Source organism: Mustela nigripes, chromosome 7 (assembly GCF_022355385.1).
Source record: "Mustela nigripes isolate SB6536 chromosome 7, MUSNIG.SB6536, whole genome shotgun sequence".
In the NCBI taxonomy this organism is placed as follows: domain Eukaryota; kingdom Metazoa; phylum Chordata; class Mammalia; order Carnivora; family Mustelidae; genus Mustela; species Mustela nigripes.
In genome coordinates this window covers 99865288-99885901 of record NC_081563.1, presented here as the reverse complement: position 1 = coordinate 99885901, position 20614 = coordinate 99865288, and the positions used below count along the sequence as shown (strand labels likewise).

Here is a 20614-nt window from a genome sequence, read left to right as displayed (position 1 = left end):
GGCATTGAGTTGTGCATCGGGCTCTGCACTCAGCATAGAGTCTGCTTGTCCTTCTCCCTCTGCTCCCCACCACCACCATTTCTCTGTCAAATGAATGGATAAAATCTTTTTAAAACATGAGGCTTTAAAATATATGGGTGTTTTTATCACCATTAAGAGATACTTATTGGGTTTTAACTTTCTAAGACTTTCTGCAATAAAAAGAAGAAAATACGGTTCTTGCCCTTTAAGGAAGTTATAATCTAGACAGAAAAAGGAGATATGTAGTTACATAGGCAGTATCAGCGAGAACAATAATAGTAGCAGCTAATATTTATCTAACCCTTGTTATACACCAGGTACTATTCTAAGAACTTTACATGTTTTCATTCATTCCACTCTCACCCAAGATATAAATGCAGCTGTCATTGCATTGGGAAGACAAGGAGAGAGAAGCATGGTGTGGGGAGGTAAGTGGTCTGAGGCCACATAGTTAGCATCTAAGACAGCTGACCAACGAGACAAAGCATGACAAGTACCAAGGAAGGATTACACTGAAACATATTATAGGAGCTGGGAGTCAAGGAGCATCTCTAGCTTGGGATTATCTGTGAAATGAGGATAGAGAATATGGCATTTGAGCTGGGATCTGAAAGATGTACAAAGGTAATAAATTAGAAAGAAGCTATTCTTATTGAGAAGAGCATCTATGAAAGAGTGGGAGTTGGACATCAGACAACCTATTTTAGGTACGATGAATAGGTCCACATGGTATCATGATAGATCCATCCATCCACTCATTAATTAGTCACTAAATGAGAGCCCTGAATTTCACACTAAGAAGTTTGGGTCAAATCAATATAAAGCAAAAATTTTCAACTATTAAATATTGTTGGGTTCTAAATAGTTTTTTAGTGTGGTGGTTGTTACAAATTTATCATTCTCTTTCTTCCTCTAATTCCTTCTCAGAACATCCTCTCTGATTATCCCTAATTAGACTCTTCTTCTCCTCAGCTATCCCTATTAACATTTGCAGGTGCTTCTCTATAAGCCCAATTAGAATTTCTAGTTTCTGATAGACCATCCTCTGGCAAGATGCAGTTTCCCATCTTCATAACTTTAGTCTTCACATGAACATGTCTTTAGTTATTTGTCTAACTCAAGGTAATACTAAGTTCTCTAGAACAATGCTGTCCCACGGAGATAAATATGAGCCACATATATAATTTTACATTTTTTTAGTAGCTACATTAAGGAATAAAAAAACAAAAGGTGAAAATTGTTTTAATAATATATTTTACAGGGCACCTGGGAAGCTCAGTTGGTTAAGCATCTGCCTTCAGCTCAGGTCATGATTCCAGAGTGCCAGGATCTAGTCCCACTGTGGGCTCCCTTGCTCAGCGGGGATTGCTTGTCCCTTTCCCTCTGCCCCTCCCCACCATGCATGTACACTCTCTCTCTCAAATAAATAAAGCCTCAAAAAAATTATAAGAAAAATATATTTTATTTAACAATTATATCCAACATACAATAATTTCATGTGAAGTTGAAATAAAAATTAATAATGATATATTCTGCATCTTTTTGTACTGAGTCTGTATGACTCAGTTACATGTTTTGCATTTACAGAACATGTCATTCAGATTTGCCACCTTGCGAGGACTCACTGGCCACATGCGGCTGGTGGCTAATGTACCAGACAGTGTCTAGAATTAGCTTTTGAGGAAATAGGTTGCAGTGATGGCTCCTCACTTTAGTCTTGAAGCGTGATTCTTTTTTTTTTCTTTTAAGATTTTATTTATTTATTTGACAGACAGAGATCACATGTAGGCAGAGAGGCAGGCAGAGGGAGAGGGGGAAGCAGGCTCCCCACTGAGCGCAGAGCCCGATGCAGGTCTTGATCCCAGGACCCTGAGATCATGACCGGAGCCGAAGGCAGAGGCTTAACCCAGTGAGCCACCCAGGAGCCCCTTGAAGCTTGATTCCTTAAGAGCTCTTGCCTGCAGGATTTATTACAAGCAGCTGTGCTATGACCCGGGCCTTTCTTGACACTCGAGCAAGTTTTTTGTTTTCCTTCTGTTTTGTTTTGTTTGATTTTTTATTTTTCTGGGTATATGTGAAGCTTCAAGGAGGTTCGGATTTTTAGCAGTAAGATTCAGTATATCCGCTGTTAAAAAGGAAGTGTCTGAAATGGCTCTCCCAGCTTCACTGTTGATCTGCCTCTCACAGACTCAGCCCCTCTCGGAGCTGTGTCCTTCCTCACCAGGTATGAGGTGCTTGCTCTCCCTGCAATGGAAAATCTGTGGGTGGTCCATCTGAGGATACTTATTTTTAAAATCCTCCTCTGAGTGCAAGCTGACTTAGCTACAGAGGAGACATGCAAGCAGATGGGACTTTGGTTCACAAATGCAGTAGGTTTTAGTGGCGGTTCTTAAGTAGTGGTCCCTGGAGCCGCAGGACCAGCATCACCTGCGATGTTCTTAGAAAAGCAATCTCTCAGGCCTCACCCCAGACCTACACCATCGGATGCCCTGGGAGAGGCAACCAGCATCCTGTGCGTTAAAAATCCCTCTGGGGGATCCTAGGGCACGCTAATACTTAAGAACTGCTGTGGTTAAGGAAAAAATAAGTTGAAGGCAAAGTATGGGGAAGCAGTGAATGTTTGATATTTGAAAAGGGGGAAAAAAAAAAAAAAAACAAACATTATTTTCACTCTTCCAGTAAGATTCACTGCAGGATCTATTGACTTGGCCAGCCTTCCTAGCGCAATTAAAATTCACTTTCCCAAGCAACCATATGAATGAATTTCGCCAACGTAATATGGAGCAAAGGAAACCAGACAGAGAAGAGCATGTATTGTGTACCATTCCATTTATATAAAGTCTGAAAACAGGGACAACAGATAAATGCTGTCGCAAGTCAGAGTGGTGATTTGGGGAGGGGGAGGGGTATGGTTGAAAGGAGGGATGAGCTGAGCTGCCAGGAAGCTGCGTCTGTTGTGTTTCTTGAGCTGATGCTGGTTACACGAGGATGTTCCATTTGTGACAGTATGGCAAGCTGTGTACTTCATGAATGTTGCACTTTTCTTTATTTATCTTCAATGAAAAGTTGACAATTCCAGGGTTTTTTTCCTCAAAAATCATGAACCTTTTTTGGAAGTGTTCTATGATGGAAATGGCATGCACTGTAATTCAGCATCTCCCTCCCCAGTTGTACCTCCTAAATAACAGAGGTTTCTCCTTGAAGTGACCTGTTTTGTACTTTTCTGAGCTTGAGGAGAAATGTAAGCTGCCCTAAGGCTCTCCTGCATCCCCCGTTTCATTAAGGTCCTTCCCCAACTGATGGTTTCTGCTCAGTGTCAACCTCTTCTTATTCTCAGCTGACATCAGACACATTTGATTATTTTTTTAATTGATTTATTTATGTACTTGAAAGAGAGAGTAGAGGGAGGGGCAGAGGGGAAGAATCTCAAGCGGACTCCCTGCTGAGCACAGAGCCCCACACAAGGCTCCATCTCATGACCATGAAATCATGACCTGAGCCGAAAACAAGAGTCAGATGCTTAACCCACTGAGCCACCCAGGTGCCCCCAGACCCATCTGATTATTAAGTCATTACAGCAAACTGACCTCAAGCAGGATCCTTCCAAGAAGATCAAGAAGAGCATTTTTAGAAGTCCCCGAAGGAAGAAGTTTCAAGTCCCAAAAGGATGACTTGCTTCTGTGGGAACGATGAGTGACAGAGTGGTTATTCTGGAACAGATGTCCCCTTACATCTCACAACACAGAGAGCCATCGGGCCACTAGCTGCAGCTACTCATTCAGTCACCTCCATCAGATGGGTCTTCCTCACCAGTGATGTAAGGAACAGTAGAACCCAAGTGTGAGCACAGCAGAGGGGCCAGGGTTGTGACACTGGCCTTAGTATGACGCAGTGTTCCAGACAGACATACTACTAATCTGACATTGGCTCTGATTCTGTTTGCAAGTGGTGTTTCATCAAGTAAGGCCTCAAAACAAGAAGTGACCACAGATGTGTGTTGGAGGGTTATTCAGTCCTTACACTGTAGATCTTTTGGTCTATAACAATAAAGCTACCTCTCATTGTTTCCCACCAATATAAGAACATCAGAGACTGTTGGTTAGTAACCTGTTCTCACTACCATTTTTGAAAACTATCACGATAGTTCTGTGGTATAAGCAGAACTAGTCATCTGCCAGTTCCCTCTAGGCCTGCTTCAGATGCTTCTAAAATGCCAACATATTTCCATGGTGTTTGGCAGGGAACTCTTACGGCTATCCTGTTATCAGGGACCCACCAGCAGGCTCCAGGACCCTGCCCCAGTGGATATGTCCATTCTGATTAGTGGAGTCCAATGCCAGTTATTGTTCTGGATATCACCCCAGATTCCCTTAACATGACTTTATCTGTGCCATCCAAACTGTGACTCCTTGATACAGTTGAAGGATCAGTGAAAATTAACTCCAGAGAATTAGGATAGGGAAAGGGAACCTAACATTTAGGGAAGATTCCATTTTCCACATCCCTTTTGAGACTTAATTCTGAGGGGCAACAGGAGTATCAACTTGAATAGCTCACATTCAAAATTGAGGGGTGCCTGGCTGGCTCAGTCAGTGGAGCGTGTGACTCTTGATCTCAGGGTTGTAGGTATAAGCTCCACGTTGGATGTAGACTACTTAAAACCTTAAAAAAAAAAAAAAAAAAAAAAAAAAAAAAGTTAAATAAGTCACCGAAACACAGAAATGCACATGTCAGTGTTATGGAGGGAATGCTTGTGTCTTCCCCAAATAGAAATATCCAATGGGGAGTCCTAGCCCCCAGCATGATGGTATTTGGAGATGGGGGCCTTTGGAAGACAACTGAGTTTAGAGTAGGTCTCCAGGGTGGAGCCCTCAGTGGCCTTTTTAAGAAAAGGAAGAAAGAGAGATCTCTGAGTTTCCATTTGCACACACGCTGGTCCACGTGAGAACAGAGTTAAGAAGGCAGCCTACTGCAAAGCGGGAAGAGTGCCCCCATCTGAGACGAAATCAGTTAGTATACCTTGATCTTGGACTTCTAGCCTCCAGAGATAGAAACAAACAAATTTCTGTTGTTTAGGCCACTCAGTTTCTGGTGTTTTGTTATGGCAACCCAAGAAGACTAATATAGTTGGTCATTACGTTAGAAAAATCTATTAAAATTATTTTTAGAACTCACAGTTAAATCTAGTGTAAAACAGTAGTAGAATTAAAGTAAATTATTATATTATTTATTTCTTCCTGGAAATAAAAAAGAACACTTTTGAGTGAATCCTTAGTATACTTCCCAAGACCCTCTTAAAATCACATTTTGCAGTATTTTAACACATTTTTCTCAGTTTATGAGGCAAAACATTGCCTTCATCATACCAATGCCTCTATACACCCCATTTCCTGTAATACCAGATGTCACCTGATTTTTCCCCCACCAGGGTCATATCAGAAAATGAAATTTACTGAACTTGTTTTATTCTGCATGACCAGGCTGTTCCCCTCTTTAACTTTCTCTAAGTTTCTTGGTTCAGTATTTTTCAATCTGTGTACAAGGTTCATGGGGGTGCTGTACGTTTGAAATGCCTATAAAGGTGAGTGTTTTTAAAAAATGGATCTAAAAGAATGCCATACTTCTAAAAGTAGTGTTTGTAAAAAGCACTTTAGAGATGTTTGGTGTATCTGTACATGTTAAAATTAGATAATGAACTTGCAAGAACTACAAAGGGAGTGAGGCCCAACTCTCCCAAGTTCTGCAGAAGCGACACACACTGGGGTTACTGTTATTGGAAGGAAAGTCAGCGAGGAAGTAAACCACTTCAGCAACCCCAAGGACTGGGTCCTCTGGAGGCAACACCAGCTAAAGCAGTTCCTCCAGGTTCTCAGTAATTCGTCAAATAGCTGTCTACTCAAGGAGCATCAAAAGCTTACTACCTTCTTTCCCTTTTCTACTCTTCTAAAGCCACTAGATGACTCATTATGCTTCTTTGTTCTACCCTGTCAGCAGCTTGTGTTTCCTCCCTTCTCTTTCAGTGAATCTCTGCCTTTAAACCACTCAAGGCTTTGAAACTTGGCCTATTTTACCATCAAATGCTCCCAGATTAATACATTCCTAAAGAACTAACAGATTCCTCTCAGCATAATCTAATATTAATTCTCTCGTGGAAGGTGGAGGTGTCCTATCAGACCACCCTTAGGTCTATTGGCCAACCCACAGATGACCACCCAGGGCCAGTCCCTCACCAATCATCTGTGACCCAGCTTTTAGAATTATATGGTGCCAGGCATGGCAACTTCTTTTCCCATCTTTCCCTAGTCAGGGGGCAGACACTTTCCCTATCATTCCCTAATTAAAGGCAGCATGGCACAAGAAGGCTGTAAATCAGAATGAGGTAAACATTCACATTTTTGCTGCTGAGTAGTAGGAGACAGGTTAATGACTAGCTTGGCTGTCTTGGTTTGGAGTCTCCAAAAGCAAAATTTTCAGACGAGGATATGGGGGCAAATGGTTTATTTGAGAGGTGGTTCCAGGAAGCACAGTAAGGAATGGAGGGAGAGAACAGCCAAAAGAGGGTACATGAATGAGAGGAACTGGGACTCTATTTCTCTAAAAAGTATAGAGCACATTCAGAATTGTCTCCCAAAGAGTTAAGGAATCAGGTCATATCTCCTGAATCCTTTGGGGAGTCTCTAGCTGGGTATTATCTGTTGGATACTTCTGGTTCATCCAAGGAAAAATGCCCTCAGAGTCTCAGAAAGGAACCCATCTCCTGAAACCATTTGCTGTGATCTCAGGAGGAGCCCAGTGCGATATTGGTGGGGCATTTTCCACCATGAGGCTTAGATAGAGAGAGATCTAAACTCTCTAGACCTCAGAGGTGGGCGTGGGCTGGGAAGATATAAGAGAAAGAAGAGTAGAGTGAATCCAGTATTGGGATACCCAATAGCACAACAACATAGGATTATTTAGAATGGCAGGAAATTGGATTAATTTGAACATCCAATAATAGACACAATGGTAAACTAGTTTGTGGTAGGTCTACAGAGTGAACCACTCTGAGGCCATTCATACTCTAGAATTGTATTCAGTAGCCTAGTGGAACACTGAAGAAAAAAATAACTGAGAAAAGTAAATACATCCATTTTCATTTGGATGGGTTTGTGGGTCCTTCTAGATAGGAGGAGCAAGTAAGTGCTAAGGAGAATTCATCCAGGTCTTTGAAGTTCCCATGAAATGGATAACTCCCGTGAAAGGTTCAAATGCTTATGTTAGTTTCTAAATACATCCCTTTACATCACTTGGGCAATAAGACTCGAATAAAGACTGCTCCAAAAGGGTGAGTTTTGACTCAGTCCATTAGGAACGTAGGAAATTCCTCTGGCTCTCAGCAGTGTTGCATCCCCGGCATCCCAGCCACACTCCCCAAGCATCGGGCCAAAAAGAACCTGAGCCCAGAAGTTGAAGCATTTATGAATCTGGGGATAGACTCTGTCTACTGTCTCAGCTTCTCCACAAAATAAAATAACTGAGAAGTAAAGGCCAGTCTGTGACTCTGCCCAGAGTTAGGTTCCAGAAAGCCTTTATCACTTCTCCAAAAGGAATGTTCTTTCGAAGACTTTCCATTATCAGATTGAATTAAAAAGTATAAATAAAACACTCCCTGATTTATAGATGAACATTTTAATAGAATTACAAGTCAGTGTCTACCTAGAACCATAGCTACTCTTCATGCCTGTGGTTTGGTCAGATTTTTTTTTAAAAAGAAGAGGGGGGCTGTCAAGAAATCCGGCTGTGCAAGGCTTAGCAAGAAAGAGGGAGGCAAAATCAGAAAGGGATCAGAAGGATGGGGGTCAAGGATAGCAGGTCACAGACAACTGGAAACAAGAACAGATTTGCCTTTGTTTACATTGCCAAGGGGGAAAAATTAACTTGATGGAAAAGGGTAATTAAGCATTTCTTTTTCCATCATGGTCCAGCCTGGCTTCATATCCAGCTGTTCTATTAGACACTGTGATGACTCTTCGTCAAGTCACAGAGTTAACGATGGCCAGTGTGGCACCGATGTCACACAGCAATACTTCCCCCACCATTAACCTTTATTTTATTAATAGTAAAAATCTCAGAGTGAGAAGAGTCCAACTCAGGTAGGCAGATAACGAGGGAAGCCTGAATGTTTTCAGAGAGGTGTTGTCAGAACAAAGAGATAATTTGAACAAATCAGCAGATTAGCCTTGAAAGGTACTGAGAGAGATTATCTAGCTCAACAACCTCAGTTCCTAGGTGTAGAAACTGAGACATTGTAAGGTGAATGGGTTTTCCTAAGTTACGAAGCTATATATTGTGAATCTAGGATCACAACCCCAAGCGAGCGTCCATCCATCATGATTGACCCTCTTATTTGCTTGTATTTTCAGTAACAACCTGTAGAAAAATAACCCCTCCAATGTAGGAATTCCCTGGTTAACACAAGTTACTGTTTGGAATCTGGTGTGTGTTTTCTAATAGAAACAAAGTTAGTGGTACATGGTGGTAGTTTTCCCAGCCCTGCCTCAGAGACGGTTAGTAGCTGCATTCGAGAACTTTGGGAATAATTGACCCCATTTTAATGGGGGTTAATGATTGCACAATGAAGACAAATGACCGACCACAGCTCAGTCTGGCCTCCCAGTGCTCAGGGCAATGTCCTGTCCTATGGACCTGGTAACTTTACAGGTAAATATAGATCAGCCTTGTATGTCCAGCTGCACTGGGACCGAGCATAGTTTAGATCATTGCCATCTGAATACTCTAGGAAAGTATTGCAGTATACATTTCTCCTATGTAGAGGAATAGTCCCTGCAAAGCTTCAATGAGACCATAATCAGCTGTGGAGATGCTAGTTTATGGTGGATAAACATACTGTTCTAATTCTAATTGCTTCACATAATAAACCAGCGATTCAAATGAGCAGGCCAGGATAAATGTTTTGCTTGGTATAATCGAATCAGTTTACAAGAACCAGAGGAAATCCAGGTGATTGTGGTTTCTGTGCAAGGTAAGAGACTCACGGGTGAATGTTTACAGGCTACAGAGCAAATATTTCAGGCATAGGTGTTTGTACGTAACACTTATTTTGTTCAGACCCCTTGGAACTTTTATACCAAAGTGACCACCTACCGCAACTCTCCATAGTAGTCAGGGATTACCTTTCTTACTAGATGGATTTTGTACATCCTCTGACTTGAAAATATTTTCAAAGGCAGTTAATCATCTGTTCGATTTTATACTTTATAGATATTTCAGATTTTGGTCCAAAATGTTGTTTACCAGCTGGATTGTCCTCTTCATTTGTTAAACACATCTGTATATGTTTTTAGCTCTTTTCTCAAGTCAAATCTACCTTAAGAATTCACAAAGTGGGGCACCTGGTTGGCTCAGTTGGTTAAGAGCTGCCTCCAGCTCAGGTCATGATCCCAGGGTCCTGGGATTGAGCCCCACCTTGGGCTCCCTGCTCAGCAGACAGCCTGCTTCTCCTTCTCCCTCTGCCTGCCGCTCAATCTACTTGTGCTCTCTCTCCCTCTCTCTCTGTGTCAAACAAATAAATAAATCTTTAAAAAAAAAATAAAAAGAATTCAAGAAGTGCTGTCATTGATGAATTCATGGAGTGGGCATCAAATTCTGTAGCTGCTTCTCAATTATAATCCTAAAAACCTTTTGTAAAATGGCTGTTTCACTGGCATTAAGATATAAATATTCTAGTTATTTTTAGTCTTGTCAGGGTCATGGGTCCTATGAAAACATGATGGAAACTATCTCCTTCTAAATAAGTTAATATGACAATATATGTACACATTTTACATATCAATTTATTCCTCTAGAATATATCTAGGAGTTAAGAACTAAATTCTTAATTAAGGGTAAGAACTTTTATTGTAAGGGGACATTTTCAAAAGAGATAGTACCTATTTTGATTTACAGTTTAGCTGTTTATTAAAAATGCAATAGTGGGGTACCTGGGTGGCTCAGTGTGTTAAGCCTTTGTCTTTGGCTCAGGTCATGATTTCAGAGTCATGGGATAGAACCCCACATTGGGCTCTCTGCTCAGCAGGGAGCCCGCTTCTGCCTGACTCTCTGCCTACTTCTGATCTCTTTCTCTGTCAAATAAGTAAAATCTTTTTAAAAAATGCAATAGTTTCATTGCTTATCATCACATCTTCAATCTATACTTGTATTGTTTTATATAGACATGGGGTAATTGACTATATTAAAAATTACCTGCTTTTTAGAATTTATGTTTTTTAAAATTTTAATCTATTTTAACTACTCTTAAACCTTTTTCAACTTTCTAAATGAGAAAATTTTTTTTACTGTATGGAAGTATTTCTTTTTTATTCTTGTTAATCTTAAAAGATAATCTATCTTTAGAACTTTGGCTCAAACATTTGACTTAATATTTGCATTTGAAAAATTTTCTAATAGAACATTGACCTTAAAGATTTTGAAAGTCACAGTCTGCATATATATTTAATTCCAGTTCTCTGCTATTAAAATAACATTGACTGAATCTCAGAATTAGGTGGTAAGTCCTTTACATTTTTTGAATATTACAAAATGATAAATTTTGGAATTAAATAAAATATGAATTTGAGGGGCTGCAAGAATTTAGTATATACAACTATATTTTTCACGGTAGTTTATAGAACTTACATAGAAAAATAAGCTTTTTTAGTGACCATATATATCAATATGTGTTCTTTCTTATTATGAATAATAATTATATATATATATGCAGTGCAGTATTCATCACCTCCTAGTCAGAAAAGCTCCACTGTCATTTCAAACCTGCAACTAAGTCTAACATAATAAGATCTATGATTTAAAACATTCAGGACCATATCCAGTCTTGCCAAAGTTCATGTGACTAGGAATTCAAAGAGGCCTTTGAGAAGAGAGAAACTTCAGTGGAAACAATCTCACAGCCACATAGTCATGTGTGGATGCTGTCATGGGCTTCTAGCTTTTATCCTGTTTTATTGCTGTATATGCAAGTGGAACCATTTCAAATACAAAACAAAAGCAACTTGTGGGTTTGGTGATGGGTCAGGTTGATAGGAAATACTTGGCATCCCAGAAAGACATGTATTTGTGTCCACAGAGAATGTGCTCAAACATTATATATCTAGGATATATATATACATATATATATATATAGTCCTTTGTAGATTTTATTTCTAAAATTAGGACACATTCTTAAATTAATAGTGTATTACGGTTCATTTGGTAGCATTTTTTTTCCTGCCTACACGAAGTTAATAGTGAAAATGACAATTGATGGTGTCTTAGATTCAACAAAACATTATATATAGATTAGAACACTTAAGATCTGAAGGTACCTTAGCAATGTTAAAACAACTCTCCAAGGAAATTGAAACTGAAGGGTCAATTAATTTGCTCGAAAGACAGATTTTGGTGACAGTCCAGAGATTAATTTTTCAACTATTTTCACCCATCTTATGTGAATCATTAGACCATAAATCCATAAACCTAATGTAAATCACTTTTTAAAAGACATTTTTTATATAATATTTAATGCATGGAACATAATGTTTATGTAAATTATAAAGCATAATGAATTATTGTCGAGTATAAATGAACACATTTTAACTACATGCAAAAAAAATCTTGGATAATCTTAAAACATTAACGTTGAGAGAAATGAATATTGCCCAAGCCTGCATATCAAATGATGCCATTCTCTATAAATAAGTAAAATTTTCAAAATTAAAATTGAGCCTGATTCATATAGTACCTTTTTAAAATAATTGTTCACTTTCAGTGTTAATGTGGACAAAAGTATTCAAGGTTTGTTGTTTTTGTTTTTTAAAATCCACATGTTAGAGCCAAAATTAAAAAGGCATGTTTTAATGGGAACTGGTTTAAAACAATTTGACTAGAGTGAGAGAACAGTTTGGAAAATGTGTCTGTGCTCAGTTTTGCTTCCAAATTTGGACTTTGAAACTTATTGTCAGTCTCAGAAAGAAATAAGAAGCTGTGCAGATAATTAAACATTTGCCTTGGGGGAATTATTTGCAGTTAATTAAAATCATACACTTTGGGTGTATGCTTGCTTCACTGGTTATTAAATTTGAATCATATGTTAACTACCCAGGTTTCTCACTTGTCCATCAAATGTTGCTTGTGGCAGGTTCAAGAAACAAACTTTCTCATAATATTCCAAACTGCATTGTTTGAAATGACCTCCTTATCGGGGGAGGGAGAGAGGGAAAAGGAATAAGGACACAAAGAAAGAAGGATTTGAGACTCCATCTATTCAGCTCTGTTCAGAGTAACGACTCAGTGGAGCAATGTGAACTCAGTAGAGAACCCATTTGTAATGGGGGTCTCAGTCTGCCATCCCCAGTGTGCTCCATGGCCATATGCCTACCGTATTAGGTCATGGCTTTTAGATATCTTTAGATTACCACTCTTATAGCTGCATGAAAAATATCCCCTAGATTGTAACCTCTATGAGAGTAGAGTCAATCACTATTGACTCCCTAGCCTCAAGAAGTATCTGGCATAGGGTTGGCCCTTAATAAATACTTTTGGAATGAATGAAAGACCCATTTTCTGTCTTCCCACCGACCATTCACATGCTCTTTCTGATGGCTTTCTAAAGAGCCTACAGAGAGCCCTCAGAAACCAACGAGGAATCCCGTGTAGTCTTGGAAGAGTCCATGGTCACTGAAACCTATTTGGCCACGTTATTTCCTGCAAGTATATCCTGTAACAAAAAAAAAAAAACGTGAATTTATACTGATTTCACATTTAAATGTGCTATACGAGGGAGAGGATGAAATTGCACAGAACAGAAGGTTTGCATTCCCCTTTGCTATTGTTCTACTGGTAGTGTTCCTCAGGAAGATGAACTTAATTACAGCTGGATTTCAAAGCTCTACATCTGGCTCTTTCAAGGACTCAAGGCTCCCATATATGAACAATTGCAGTAATGGACGCATTAAGAACATTAAAATTGATATTCCTTTAATCTCCTCTATTTTGCCTTCCTTTCATATCCTTTTGCACAATCCTCCAAGGACTTTCACTAATGCATAAAGGCCTGCTTATATTTTCTTCTTTGTTGCAAAAAGATAACCCAACCAAATTTCTATCACCCTTACCTTTGTACACTTTGTACAAGATCTATTCTGCAGTACTTTAGGAATAGCTTAGTTATTTATAAAAATATTTAAGTATTCTAAGGGTATTTTCTAAAAATAATAAATTCCATGCCCCAAAGATAGATATATCATGACAGTGCTGGCAGCTGCTCTGTTTCCCAGTTAAAAGTGCTGACTAGAGGTTTTGCTTATTTGTTGTGGCAGATTCTGCAAAGGACGACAATATTGTAAAAGACAATGAAGTGACAGATCATTCTGTGTGTGACCAAGATCAACCTAATGGTACGTTGTGAGGTCCTTTTTTATTTGTTTTCTTCTTCTGAGAAACATTATATTTTAAAAAACAGATTTTAGTTTTGGGGGAGAAAAAATGGTATCTGGTAATATTTTATTAGCTATGAATGTCAAGTGACTGGTAGCTGCCAAGTTTAGAAAGGAAATTTGCTCTCCACAATCCTCATCACTCACTATTTTTGTACCAGGCTGACTTTATTTTTGTTACCTGCCTAAGCTCTATGGGCATTGGGTTTGCAACTACAGAAATGAAGAAACGATAATAATGAGAAAAATGGGACTCCTATAGACAATAGAGCTAGGTGGTTAAATCTACATATCCTTGGAATACAAAGAAGAGAGACTAGAACAAACAGAAATGAAACAATCATTAGACAAATAACAGAAAAGCAGCTTTCCTAATGTAAACCAGTTTCTCCACCCAAAACACAAGAGTACACGTATTTATAGACAACAGTACTGAAAACTCAAACAGGAACAGAAGTCTACAAAGCCTCATGGACTTTCTGAAGATCAGTGATAAAGAAAGGCTTATAAAGCATATAGGAAAATCAGGTTGCAAACAAAATCAGCAAAATCAGATTAGCCTTAGCTTTCTTTCTTCTTCTACAATTCTAAATACTAGATGAAATGGAATAACATTTCCATTGCTGGAAAGGACACAGTTTCTATATTTAGTAAAGTTATTACTCATACATGAAGTCAGGAGTAATATTTTCTCAGGGATACATAGATTAAGAAAATATACCACCCAAGTATCCTTCTGGAATAAACTAACAGAAATCCTGTGCAAAAACAATAAATATAGAAAGGAAGGAAAAAGTCAAGACTGAGAAAGGCACACTTGGAAAGGCATGTGTGATAAGACACTCATTAAATGTATGAAAACGTTGAAATAATTGCTTCAAAATTAGTATCAGAATATCTTAATTAAATGTGTGCTTTTATCTTTGAAAAATATATGTTGTTTTAAAATGAGAAAGAAAGAGGAGAGACTTCTGCTTTCAGCAATGAAAGTCTAAATAACTTACACCATTACTCTCCTTGAAGATGACTTGGAAAAGCTACACCAAAAACGAAAACGAAAATTTATGGAGTCCGTTTATAGGCATCAAAGAGCTAACAAGATAATGAAGAATTTTCAGGCTACATTCTGGGAGAAAACAGATATCCAGAGATGTGAATTCAGAACTTGAAGCTGTTTTTATCTTAAGTGATTTGTTGATTCTACAAACAGTATCCATCCAGAGTGCCATTGAAAAGGGCAAGGGACCATGCTAAACCCCCTGGTCTTTGTGTTGAAACCCTAAAGTTATGTATCCTAGCAGAAAGAATGAACCAGCAGGAGACCAGTTTTCTGAAAGACTGCTGCCCAGCTTTGAATCTTCGCAATCCTCAAATTAAATTAAGATCAACCCAGATTGCTAGTCCCTACTGGCACCTGAGAAAAACAAATGTAAAACATTTACTAAGTTAAAAAAGAGTGTTGTGGGTTTCAAACCATTTACAAAAATGAGTTTTTAACATGATTTTCAGCATGTCCAGCACACACAGAAAAATAGCCAGAAAAAAATGAAACAAGGAAACATAAAAACAATCAAGAGAAACAGGCCATTTGGTCTAAAAATATTAGAGTTATACACATAATATATAACATAATTTTGTTGACTATTATGGGGGATAAAGACAAGATTGAAAAATTTAGCTGCAAAATAGAAATTCAAAAGAACACAAAAGAAAAGAAAGGGACGCCTGGGTGGCTCAGTGGGTTAAGCATCTGCCTTCTGCTCAGGTCATGATCTCAGGGTCCTGGGATCAAACTCCGTGTCGGGCTCACTGCTCAGCAGAGAGTCTGCTTCTCCCTCTCTCTCTACCCCTGCCCCCCACTCATGCTTTCTCTCTCTCTCTGTCAAAAAAATAAATAAAATCTTAAAAAAAAAAAAAAGAAATGAGAAAAGAAAATCTAGATGTGAAAGATGCCATAACTTAAATGAAGAATTCAATGAATAGATTCAAAGCTTGACTATGTTTTAGACACAGATGAAAGAGAATTTGTGCACTGGAAGTTAAGTCATAAGAATATATTTAAAAAAAAAATAGCAGAGAGAAAAAAAAGGATGGCAAACACTAAAGAAAGGGAACAAATACAGAGGAAAAAGTGGTAAAGTCTATAACAAATGTAATTGGAGTCCCAGACAGAAAGGAAAGATGGAATTGGGCAGAAAAAGTATTTCAGGAAATTATGCTGAGAAATGTTCTACATGATGAAGGATATCAGGCCACGTGTTTCAAAGCCCTTTGAACTCTAAGAAAAATAAATCCATAAGTAGGCCCATCATTGTACAACTGCTGAAAATCAAAGATAAACAGAACATCTAAAAAGCAATCTTTAAACAGACTGATAGCTGACTTTTAATAAATACAATGGAAATAATAAGACATACAGCATGATAGTTACCAACCAAGAATTCTATACTCAAGGAAAATGTGTGTTTCAAGAATAAAAGTTAATCAGGGATATTTCAGCCCTCCCCCCCAAAAAAAGAAAAGAAAAATTCACCAACAGACAATTTTGGTGTTTTCTTTGGGTAGGAGGGTATTGATCTCAGATAGAAGGAAAAAGATGAAAGAAAAGAATTAAAAACAAAGTAAATGGTAACTATTCAGTAAGTCTAAATGAATACTGATGATACCAATTCTTGACAAGAAGCAGGAAAGTGTGACCCATAAGAGAAGAAAACTCAATTAATAGAAATCAACTCAGAAATGAGGGGCACCTGGGTGGCTCAGTGGGTTAAAGCCTCTGCCTTTGGCTCAGGTCCTGATCCCAGGGACCAGGGATTGAGCCCTGCATCGGGCTCTCTGTTCAGCAGGGGGCTTGCTTCCCCCCAACCCCTGCCTACCTCTCTGGCTATTTGTGATCTCTGTCTGTCAAATAAATAAATAAAATGTTAAAAAAAAAAAAAAGAAATCATACAGATAGTGTAATTAATGGCACAGATAGTATAATGTTAAAAGTTATAATTGTATTCCATATTTTCTGAAAGTTAAAAGATAGATTGTCCACACAAGAGACATTAAAGGCATAAAATAACCCAAATTGAACTTCTAGAGATGAAAAACTGAATGTCTGAAATGAAAACTGCACTTGATGGTAATAATGCAGATTAGTCACTGCAGAAGAAAGGGTTGGCAAATTTGAAGATGTAGCAATAGAAACTATCCAAATTGAAACACAGAGAGAATAAACAATTGAACAATGAAAAGATCATCAGTGAGCTATGAAAGAACTTTAAAGGTAATTCCTTGCCCAATATATATAAACTGAACTCTCTGAAGGCAAAGCATGGGAAGGGAGACAGAAAAAATATTCGAAGTAAAAATAATTGAAAATTTTCAAATCTTTGATGAAAACTGTGAGCCCATATATTCAAGAAGTTCTGTGACCCTGAAGCACAAGAAACATAAATGAAATTATAACTAAGCCCATTGTCATCAACTTACTCAATTCAGTGATAAACAGAAAAAATTGAAAAATAATCAGAGGGAAAAGATAACTTGCATACAGAGGAATAGATAGAAAGAAGAAGCCAATGTCTCATTGGAAACTGCAAACTAAAATAACAGGCTCAAACTTGGATAATGTTAAATTAAAGAAGGTACAGAAGCACATATATTGTACAGTCTCACTTATATCAAGTTTGAAAAGGAGGAAAACATAATGATACTATTTAGAAAGACATGCTTGAGTTGGGAAAATGATAAAGAAAATCTAGGTAGTGATTACTCTGATTAGGTTGCTGATTAAATTTTGGTGATTAAGGAGGAGGTTCTAATTGGCCCATGATCTGGGTTTCTGGACTGGATGGATATCCAGTTTCAATAAGGATATATAGTTTTTCTATTTGCTTTTGGTTATTTAACTGAACTCTCTATGTTGTTGGTGCACTTTCCTATATTTCGTGGCATTTTTAGAGAATAGTTAAAAGAGGAAGGAAGAAAGGCAGAGAAGGAGGGAAAGAAAAGGAAGGAAGTATCAATGTCAGAGTTTATAAAGCAAAGATTAGGGTGGGGAGCAGGGAAGGTTGCACAGAATGCTGATTTCAATAAAGGTACTCAAAAACTGAAAATCCTGCTCTGCTACAGATTCTGATAATTTAAGTTAGGGTTAAGAATACCTTTGAAAATCCTGATGACGGGCGCCTGGGTGGCTCAGTGGGTTAAGCCTCTGCCTTCGGCTCAGGTCATGATCTCAGGGTCCTGGGATCGAGTCCCGCATCGGGCTCTCTGCTCAGCAGGGAGCCTGCTTCCTCCTCTCTCTCTGCCTGCCTCTCTGCCTACTTGTAATCTCTCTCTGTCAAATAAATAAATAAAATCTTTAAAAAAAAAAAAAAAAAGAAAATCCTGATGATAATCACAAATAGAAATAAATCACAATAGAATTAAAGGAAGAGATCTTACTCTCTCAATTTCCTGGTACATTTCATACCACAGAATGAGTATTTTCAATAACTCAAATAAAAAAATTAAGTAGCAGTGTAAGAAAAGCACAATGTATCAAATAAGTTAACAGAAACACAGGCAAAAATTATGACAGGAAATGTAATTAGGTTAATTTATTAAGTGTAAAAACCAGTTATGTTGAATTAATTTTTTAAAATAGGGGTGCTGGGTGGCTCAGTCAGTTATGCATCTGCCTTCAGCTCAGGTCATGATCTCATGGTCCTGGGATTGAGTCCCTCATTGGGCTCCCTCCTCAGCTGAAAGTCTGCTTCTCCCTCTCCCTCTCTCTCTCTTCCTCCTGGCTTGTGTTCTTTCTCTTTCTCTCTCTATTACTCAGTCTCTCTCTCAAATAAATAATAAAATCTTAAAGAAAAATAGTAAATGTTTGAAAAATATAGTTAGGGTTTGCCTGGGTGGATCAGTTGGTTAGGCATCTGCCTTTAGCTCAGATCATGACCCCAGGGTCCTGGGATCAAGCCCTTCTTTGGACCCTCTGCTCAGCGGGGAGCCTGCTTCTCTCTATCCCACTGCGTGCTGTTCTCCCTGTTTGTGATCTCTCTCTCTCTGTCAAATAAGTAAATAAAATCTTTAAAATAAATAAATAAATAAATATTAAAAATATAAAGTCAAGAAAGGTATATATGGGAAATAAACATCAAAAGAAAATATGAGAAACTACTTTAGAACCTATCCAGTTAGAATTCTAGCAAAAACCCTCAATAAAAATTTAAATCCCTGATTTTATATAATAATGATGGTTTTTTATATGTCAAATGATACAATATGAATCAAATCCAATCAGAAATGCAATGGGGGGATTCACAGTTATATTATTTTCAGTTGATGACAGAATAAATAGACTAAAAATATATGGAATCTTTGAGAAATATGATTAACAGTGTAGTCCTACTGTAGGAATAGGCAAGTCAATCAATGAAACAGAATAAAGAGTTCAGAAATGGACCAAAGCAGATCTGGGATTTTAGCACATCTTCAGGCTGACATTTCAAAGACAGATGACTCCACAAATGGCATTAAGACAACTGGTTGGCCATTTGGAAAAATAACCTGAATCCCAACCTCGTTCCTTACACCAAGTTAAATTACAGGAGGAATAAAGATGAAATGTAAAAATGAAACTAAAAATACAAGACTAAAAGAACATAAATGTGATTTTTTTAAAAATTTGAAATAAGAATTGCTTTTTGAATTGTAAATAAAAACGCACGATCACGATTGTATACATATGTTATAAAAAGGCATACATATATATCTCCTATATGCATGTGCATGTGTCAATATATGTCATGAAAGAGAGAAATGGCTAAATCTAAATATACACATTTTGACATGATAGAGATTATAATCAAATTCTAAAGAAAAACTACTGGGAAAAGTGCCCTCAGACTAAAGGACAAAGAATCAATTTTCTTAAGGAAAACAAAAAAGAGCTCATAAATCAATAAGAAAAAGAAAAAGAAGAAGAGGAAAATGGACAAAGGACTCAATTATAACTTCTTACAAAAGAAGAACTGGGATGCCTGGGTGGCTCAGTCAGTTAAGTGTCTGCCTTTGGCTCAGGTCATGATTCCAGGGTCCTGGGATCCACTTCTTCACTGGGCTTCTTGCTCAGGAGGGAGCCCACTTCTCCCTCTGCCTGCCACTCCCCCTGCTTGTGCTCTCTCTCTTCAAATAAATAAATAAAATCTTTTAAAATTTTTTTTTAAAAAGAAGAAATATAGTCATTGGTATGAAGAGAAGACCTATATCTTTGTTTCTTAAAGAAATGCAAGTAAAACGTGATTTCAGTGTCTTCTTTTGAATATCAGCTAAGTTTAAGTAGAATTGATAATACACAGGACTGGTGAGAGTAGGGTATCCAATCATGTTCACGATGGGAGACTGAAAGACATAACTGCCTCATCAGCAATTTTGACAAAATCTCATAAAAAATGATGTGTTCATACTTTTTCCCTAGAATTATGCTTTAGGAAATTTGTCTTAAAGTGACACCCACCAAGAATAGGGAGACATATATTTATAAAAATCTTCATTGCAATAATACTATGTTTAATGGGGAAAAAAGGGAGACAGCCCAAATTTTATCCGTAACATGGAATATACTGCATCTTTTAAAATTAAAACTTGTGGAGTGCGTGGTTAGCTCAGTGGGTTAAGCCTCTGCCTTTGGCTCAGGTCATGACCTCAAGGTCCTGGGATCGAGCCCCGCATGGGGCTCTCTGCTCAGCAGGGAGCCTGCCTCCCCCTTCTCTCTCTGCCTGCCACTCTGCCTACTTGTGATCTCTCTCTCTGTCAAATAAATAAATAAAATATTTTAAAAATAAATAAATAAAGTAAAAATAAAACTTCTGAAGAAATTTTAATGACAGTGTAAGATGCTTATAAAAATATGAACTAAAAAAGCAAAATCAAAGTGTAAATTCATTTTGATCTCAGGATATATTTATATATTTGTGCGTGTGTGTATGTATATTGAGCCACTTACACAAAGACTCACACACACGTGTATATACAGATACATATATATGTATGCATATACAGATATATATGTATATACACATATATATACATATATACATATATATGTACACACACAAGAGAAAGATAGCAGTTTACAATACTAACAG

General features: G+C 37.8%; 1 protein-coding gene across 1 annotated transcript in view; it reads left to right on the top strand.

Annotated features, from left to right (window-relative positions):
- MACROD2 (mono-ADP ribosylhydrolase 2) overlaps window positions 1-20614 on the top strand; it is a 1932176-nt gene that overhangs the window by 1848954 nt on the left and 62608 nt on the right. Inside the window, exon 14 of the mRNA XM_059406514.1 lies at window positions 13374-13451. Coding sequence (XP_059262497.1) covers window positions 13374-13451 — 78 coding nt within the window. The remainder of the gene's footprint in view (window positions 1-13373; window positions 13452-20614) is intronic.